The 8,145-nt window shown below is 42.0% G+C and overlaps 1 protein-coding gene across 1 annotated transcript; it reads left to right on the plus strand.

The window, feature by feature from the left end:
* The first annotated feature begins 1,480 nt into the window (after positions 1-1,480).
* On the plus strand, positions 1,481-5,949 carry LOC112214207 (WASH complex subunit 3). Its single transcript, XM_024372800.2, has 6 exons — positions 1,481-1,687; positions 1,913-2,077; positions 2,197-2,337; positions 3,639-3,746; positions 3,832-3,896; positions 4,063-5,949. The coding sequence occupies exons 1-6, from the start codon at positions 1,637-1,639 to the stop codon at positions 4,157-4,159; spliced, it is 627 nt and encodes a 208-aa protein (XP_024228568.1). The 5' UTR covers positions 1,481-1,636; the 3' UTR covers positions 4,160-5,949.
* Positions 5,950-8,145: the final 2,196 nt, after the last annotated feature.

Below are 8,145 nucleotides of genomic sequence, written 5' to 3' on the forward strand. Positions count from 1 at the left end.
TTGGTCTAACGCCATTAAAAGGTAATGTACCCCCTTCATGAGTGCAGTCTCAGTGCTAGGATGGGGTCTAAAACCAGACTGAAGCGTTTTGTATACATTGTTTGCCTTCAGGAAGGCAGTGAGTTGCTGCGCAACAGCTTTTTCTAACATTTTTGAGAGGAATGGGAGATTCGATATAGGCAGATAGTTTTTATATTTTCTGGGTCAAGGATTGGCTTTTTCAAGAGAGGCTTTATTACTGACACTTTTAGTAAGTTTGGTACACATCCGGTGGATAGGGAGCCGTTTATTATGTTCAACATAGGAGGGCCAAGCACAGGAAGCTCTGACAGAGCAGTTCACTCCTCACGATATGATAGAGTGGCTTGGGGGTAAGGGGGTAACCATCCACTGCTCACTCCCTGGCGGAGGGTAGGGGAGGGGAGGGGAGTGGGTGCGGTACTCCTCTGCCCGCTGCCTGGCTCAGAGTATGTCCAGGGAAGAGGCTCTGCCAGGCCTCAATTATGGGGGAGTCATCCAGGACACACTGAAGCAATTACAGTCCCATATAAATCAATATGCTGCTGGTTTAAAAAGTGATCTGCTCCCAACACTCTCTGGATAGGGTCTGACTCAGGAGGTCAGCTTAATTTTTGTTGTTGAGTTCTTCATAAATCAAATCAAATCAAATGTATTTATAAAGCCCTTCTTACATCAGCTGATATCTCATAGTGCTGTACAGAAACTCAGCCTAAAACCACAAACAGCAAGCAATGCAGGTGTAGAAGCATCATAACAATTTTGTTTGATACTGGGCAGAGACTCTTCCTGCCTGTTGAACTACGTTGAATTGGCATGGACTGGGCTTTCAGACTTGTTTACGATCAGGTGGGCAGTACTAGGCATGGGCTATGGCTTCAGTTTGCTCTTAGGTCAGGTTAGAGGGTTTCATTTCTGGCTGACATCAAGTTTAAGGGACTCTTATTTCAGACAAGTCCATTCAAATCAAACGGTTGGAATCGAGTTCAGATTGAGGTCAAGTTGGAAAGCATTTTTGGTTTCCTGTGTTTTGTTTTTCATTGGTTCTGCTGCTCTCCTATGTAGTAATAGTTCACAACTAATCAGGCATGATCCAATGCAACTCACATTGTGGGTTGTCTCCAAAAGACTATAGCATCCGAATCATCATCAAAATGAAGTTGTCAAATAATTTGTGTTGACGGCTTCATCCATTAACTCATCATCTCTGCAAACCATATTACGGTAACTAAGTCATCCTTGCCTGGATCAACATAATTGGGGCTTGTTTTGAGACGCTGCACATTTATTAACCATTATACTGTACTCCCTCCTTGTGGTGCATTGAACACACTACATTTGTGGCAATGAACTGTTAACCCTCCAGTTCAGGTGATGGAGGTATGCACCTTCAACCTTGGGTTCATTTTGATTTCCAATAAAGAAGAAGAAAAACTAAGCACCTCATTGGCTGATGTACCCGGAAGAGCAGAATAATAATGACGTCCGTTTTGGATCACTGTGAAGTCACATGAAGCGTATTACAATTCCCATCTCTCTTTTGCAGATTGTCATTAAAATATTACTATTAAACAAAGTAATCGCGAGTTAACCGATAGTTTGCCTAAACGATAAAAACATGGACGAGGACGGTTTACCGATTGTGGGATCGGGAATAGATCTGACCAAGGTGAGTGTTTTCCGTAGCCGAAGACATCTTGGTGGCTACTGTAGCTAAATTAGCCATGATAGCTTTAGCTTGTTTTGTTAACAAGCTGAATGACTCCCGGCCAAATAATGTAATCAAGTAAATGTTGTATCTAATGAGTGTGTGTAGTAAATGTGTTTGAACTCCCTGCTCTGTAAGTAAATAAACATTGCCGTTTTTCCATGATACTGAATGATATGGTCACAGGTCCCAGCCATACAACAGAGGAGAGTCGTTGCCTATCTCAACCAGTTCATTGTGCACACTGTTCGGTTCCTCAATCGTTTTTCGACAGTTTGCGAAGAGAAACTTGCATGCATATCTCTTCGGATACAGCAGATTGAAACTACCCTCAGCATTTTGGAAGCAAAGGTATGTGTTTTGTATACAATAAGATGGGACTTTACTATGTCTTTGTTGTATTGTGTGCTTTGCTGCTCTGGGCATACCAATATGATAATGTCAGTACGTGCTGATTTTGTTCTATGTAGCTATCCTCTATTCCTGGTTTGGAGGATGTCAGGGTGGAGGGTGTTGGTCAGCGGCCAGCTACGGAGGTCAACAGTCCAGTCCTGGTCCCAAGTCAACCAGAGACCCCTATAGCTGTGGCTGTGCCATTGCAACCTCCTGAGGTACGCCCCTCCACACACATACATTGCCTTCAGAAAGTATTCATACATCTGGACTTATTTCACATTTTGTGTTACAGCTTGAATTCCAAATAGATTCAATAAAATAAAAATTCTCATGCACCTACACACAATACTCCATAATGACAAAGTGAAAACATGTTTTTAGAAATGTTTGATAATTTATTGGAGATTTAATACAGAAATATCTCATTTTTGTAAGTATTCTCCCCCTTTTCCTATGACACTCCAAATTGAGCTCTGGTGCAGCCAATCCTTGAGATGGCAGTAACTTGATTGGAGTCCACCTGTGGCCAATTGAATTGTTTGGACATGATTTAGAAAGAAACACACCTGTCTATGTAAGGGCCAACATTTGACAGTGCATGTCAGAGCAGGAACTGTATCATGAAGTCCATAGATCTCCAAGATATAATTGTGATGAGTCATATATCTGGGGAAGGGTATGAAACCGTTTCTAGAGTGTCAAAAGTTTTCAACAATACAGTGGTCTCCATAATTGGGAAATTGAAAAAATATGGAACTACCAAGACTCTGCCTAGAGCTGGTCGTCTGACCAAACGGGCAAGGAGGACCTTGGCCAGGGAGGTCACAAGAACCAAATGACAACTCTGATAGAACTTCATAGTTCCTTGGTTGAGATGGGAGAACTTGTCAGAAGGACAAGTCTCTACAGCACTTCACCAATCTGGCCAGACGGAAGCCACTCCTGAGAAAAAGGCACATGACAGCACACCTTGAGTTTGCAAAAAGGCACCTGAAAAACTGCAGTCATAAGATTATGTGATCTGACACAATTTTTACTCTTTGGCCTAAATGCAAAGCGCTATGTTTGGAGTGAACCAGGCACAGCTCATCACCTGTCTAACACCATCCCTACTGTGAAGAATGGTGGACGACCTGCAAACGGCCTTAGACTGGGGCAACGATTTACGTTCCAACAGGTCAATGACCCTAAGCATACAGTCCAAGTACTTGAGTGGCCCAGCCAAAGACGAGACTTGAATACCATTACATCTGTGGAAAGACGTGAAGATTGCTGTTCACCGCCACTCCCCATCTAACTTAACAGAGCTTGAGAAAATCTGCAAGGGAGAAAATGATGTATTTGATACCATTCCACTGATTTCGCTCCAGCTGTTACCACGAGCCTGTCCTCCCCAGTTAAGGTGCCACCAGCCTCCTGGGATTTCAACATATCCATGTTGATGGAACAATAACTTAAAGACTTGGTATATTTGTGCATGATGGAAATACTGAATTGCAGTATTGACTCCTTGTAGGCCTCTCCAAACATACCAGACCCAAGAGCAGCGGAGGCAGCAGGAGACAGTAGGATGACTGTGGCCAAGGACCCACGCTATGCCAGATATCTCAAGATGGTGCAAGTGGTGGGTCTCTCTACATTTTCACATTTCTACAGAATATGACATCTGTTCAATGAAATCCGTAATTTAGAAAACTATTCAAAAACAGGGTGTTCCAGTTATGGCGATAAAGAATAAAATGGTCCAGGAAGGTTTGGATCCCAACCTGCTTGAGTGAGTGTGCTTACATTACGTCTTAGTAATATCTGTATTCTCATACCTCGTAATCCAATACGTTTTGTTTTATACCCCACATCTGAATCTTTCTGAATGTCATAAAATGGTGGTCCTACATGTATTCAAAGTAACAATGGCGATTCCTACATGTTTCTGTTTGCAGCACACCCGATGCACCTGTGCCTGATGCCGTCAAAAAGAACACACTAGATCAAGATGATGACGGTGACGATGGCAGTGAGTCATCTTTCAGCGATTGATCTGCTGTCTTGGCCATTTAGCTGCCTATAGGGAACTTCCTTCCCTGTCACCTGTGCTCCGGGCCTTTTCTACTGTGCTGCTGCAGGGGCACAGAAGGACTAGATGCCAGTGTGTGCTTGACAGGCAGAACTACAGTGCTACCAGACAAAGTCCCACTTCTGTGGATGATCTCCAGGGATGCATGGGACTTACAAAAGGAGGCAGATTAAGTATCTGAAATGCATTGTAGATTGAGTGAATGTAAACGAGACAGTTGATAATGTCTGTATCCAGGTCAGCCACTGATCGTGTGGATGTTATATTTTTGTTTCCATTTCTTCTCCTGAAACATTTGATTGGTCATGGACATGGTGTTTCTTTGTCGTTTAGCAGTGAAACAGATGGAATGACAAGCATGGAAAGTATCAACCAGATAATCGATTAGTAATTGATCATTCTTTTCTTTAGACTGCACTGGGCAAACATGCCTCTGCCCCTTTGTCAATATCATGTGAACATTCCAATGCCTGAAAGAGATTGTGGGCAGCAGGTAGCCTAGCGGTTGAGAGAGTTGGGTCAGTAAGTGGAATGTTGCTGGTTGGAGTCCCCGAGTCGATTAGGTGAAAAATCTTTTTGCCTTTGAGCAAGGCACTTATTGCCCCTGTAAGTCGCTCTGGATAAGTGTCTGCTAAAAGACAAAAATGTAATTGTGCTTTAGTCACGTTTGTTTTATTTTGACAGTGATGTCTGCATGTTACACTTGTGAGAGGATGATATGTTGTATCTCATGTCCATAATAATGTTTGTGAGAACATTTGATGGGTACTATTTTTCACTACAACTGCTGTATGAAGGATGTCCTACAGAAATGTTGAGGACTGTTCTCTGGCCGATTCGTCACTTTTAATTGAGACATTAAGCTGTGAACTGTAACTGTTCACTCCAGGAACAATGTGAAGAACAAATGAAGGAAATTACATTTCTCCAAAAGTGCATCTTGGGAAAAAAAACACCACTAGTTGTGAGCAATGTGTCAATTACAATGGTACCGTGTAGACTAAATTAACAGTAGTACCTAATGGGAATTCACCTCAATCTTCTAAAATTATACATCTCCATCCCAGATTTAACCATGTTAGCAAGCCTTTCAGGCCCTTGATTCCCACTGTTGTGAAGGCATTATGCCTTGGCCTTTAAGTCCAATAGTTTTATACTACATCCCTTTTTTTTATCCAAATGCTCAGAGATCCAAATCATCTTCACATTGTTTGTAGTCGTCTCTGGACAGAACACTGCAGTGATGGGAGTTTTTCAATTGATTATGAAAGAGGGTAGATGGAGTGGTGTTAGACTGGAAAGCACTTTGTTCACGAGCGCAAGGCAAGCAGCATTGATATCGGAGTGTTTACGCCGTTTAGCCTGAAAAATAAAGAACACATTTTGCCTCAAGATATGTGGACATCATTTTATTCAAACACTATTTGGGTTTTGTGTTTGGAACATAGAAGTACTTCACACATACAGTAGCCCTGTATGTATTTTGAGTTACTTTATTACAAAGGTATACCATAGATATGCCTCAATACCATGAGTTTTTCTTGAGCAAAATACCCATTCTAATATAAAACTGTTAACATTGGAGTCGGTAAGTGTACATACAGACTCTTTCCATAAACTTGTGATGGGTGAAATTAATTTTCTATATCTTGTGATTTTCTTGTGCAATACTGACCTTTGTACCACCTGGCTGATGAACAATGGGTTACATATTTCCTTAACCCAATAAATTCTCGAATTGCTGGTCACAGGATATGTTTTGTTTTGTGGTTAACTGTTAAGACTATGTTGCAATGACATCCTCCGGAAGTTGTCATTACTGTGTAGGTCTATGGAAGGGGGTGAGAACTGTGAACCTCCTAGGTTTTGCTGTTGAGGCTACTGTAGACCTTTGCAAAATAGTGTGTTTTAATCAATTATGAGGTGATGTGATTATATTGAGTAGTTTTCACTCAAAATTCTAACTTTTTAAATGGTCCTCCCCTTCCTCCTTCGAGGAGCCTCCACTGCTACACATGTATGTAATCTAGCCTATACCAGGGACGCAACATTGCTTTTCGAAGTGGAGGGGGACATAATATATATTGTGGTGTACAGCAGGTCAGCCACCAGGGGGAGACTCAGAGGACTGGTGACAGACGGTGTATCATCGAGGCCTGGTGACAGATGGAGCCATCACGAGGCGATGGCTCCATCTGCTGGATGTGTCAGGTCTCGACGGGTTCTCCGGCCAGGACTAATTGGGGCTGATTGGGAGTCGGTGAGTAATCAAGGGCTGATTGCTCACCAGCTGTGCAAGGCCCATAAAGCTGTCAGAAGGGCAGCACACAGGGAGAGTGTAGGGAAAGAAAGGACTCCCATATAGTTGGGAATGGTTACAGAGATAACAGGAGTGAGTGCAGTTTTGATCCTGACAGAATACAGCAAGACCCGGAGCCCAGAAGACTGTATCCCGGAGAGGGTCTCATGGGGGAGACCTTTTCTTTTTGAATTATTATATAAATAAACACCCTTGAAACCGAGCTAATCCTACTCTGTCCGTGTCTGATCTGTGAAACAGCTAAGCCAACCACTCGGAGGCACCCATTAACTTGTTTTGTATCACATTCCAATGATAAAACTGGGGGGGCAAAAAGGACATTTCAGAATGGGGGGATACATGTGATACAGTGAAGGTTGAGCCACTGGCCTATACTATAGTCGTGATGATTATGTATGTAGCAGTGCCAGTAGCCTATGTGCCGGTCTGCATTTTTACATTGAATTCATCGATTTCACAAATAGCCTATCGCAAACATTGTCGAATTGAAGTATACCATACAAAGTTACATGTGCATTAATAGGTTATATAGCAAAAGGCGGATACTAACTGATGTGAATGAATGTAGGCTATAGCTATATTATTGAGTTCCTATAGTACATAAAATGCTAACCAGAGAGTTAGATGACCTTTTCAAATATAAATAATTCACAATCTGATACGGATACAGTCAAGACTGTAGCGTGGGCTCGAGTCTGGAATCATGGCAAACTTCTTTTAAATAACTGCCATAGACTCATCTGTAGGATGATAAGGAGAGTGCAAACTACAATCATGAATTATTAATTATTATTATTAATCTTCCTTTTCAAGCTGTTGGCTGTAGGCTATGTCCATTCTCAACACACTAACCCAGTAAATGTAATGCTACATTTCAAAGGCGGACAAAAACTTGAGTGAGATTTGAGCCCTTGCCACAAATCTACACAGAGAGCAATTTGACCAGTCAGTCAAACACTTGTGATGTAGTTTCTTTGATTATCAGTAAGCGCTGTTGTACTTCTGTTAAGGACACTTCCATGAACACGTCCAACTACAGTGCCTTGCGAAAGTATTCGGCCCCCTTGAACTTTGCGACCTTTTGCCACATTTCAGGCTTCAAACATAAAGATATAAAACTGTATTTTTTTGTGAAGAATCAACAACAAGTGGGACACAATCATGAAGTGGAACGACATTTATTGGATATTTCAAACTTTTTTAACAAATCAAAAACTGAAAAATTGGGCGTGCAAAATTATTCAGCCCCTTTACTTTCAGTGCAGCAAACTCTCCAGAAGTTCAGTGAGGATCTCTGAATGATCCAATGTTGACCTAAATGACTAATGATGATAAATACAATCCACCTGTGTGTAATCAAGTCTCCGTATAAATGCACCTGCACTGTGATAGTCTCAGAGGTCCGTTAAAAGCGCAGAGAGCATCATGAAGAACAAGGAACACACCAGGCAGGTCCGAGATACTGTTGTGAAGAAGTTTAAAGCCGGATTTGGATACAAAAAGATTTCCCAAGCTTTAAACATCCCAAGGAGCACTGTGCAAGCGATAATATTGAAATGGAAGGAGTATCAGACCACTGCAAATCTACCAAGACCTGGCCATCCCTCTAAACTTTCAGCTCATACAAGG

Source organism: Oncorhynchus tshawytscha, linkage group LG15 (assembly GCF_018296145.1).
Source record: "Oncorhynchus tshawytscha isolate Ot180627B linkage group LG15, Otsh_v2.0, whole genome shotgun sequence".
NCBI classification, from domain to species: Eukaryota; Metazoa; Chordata; class Actinopteri; order Salmoniformes; family Salmonidae; genus Oncorhynchus; species Oncorhynchus tshawytscha.

What these genes read in the sequence shown, in the direction of transcription:
- LOC112214207 (XM_024372800.2), top strand. Translation starts at nt 1,637, where the DNA reads ATGGACGAGGACGGTTTACCGATTGTGGGATCGGGAATAGATCTGACC. An exon ending in CGGGAATAGATCTGACCAAG is followed by an intron (nt 1,688 to 1,912) that starts GTGAGTGTTTTC and finishes ATATGGTCACAG; the next exon opens with GTCCCAGCCATACAACAGAG. An exon ending in ATCTCAAGATGGTGCAAGTG is followed by an intron (nt 3,747 to 3,831) that starts GTGGGTCTCTCT and finishes ATTCAAAAACAG; the next exon opens with GGTGTTCCAGTTATGGCGAT.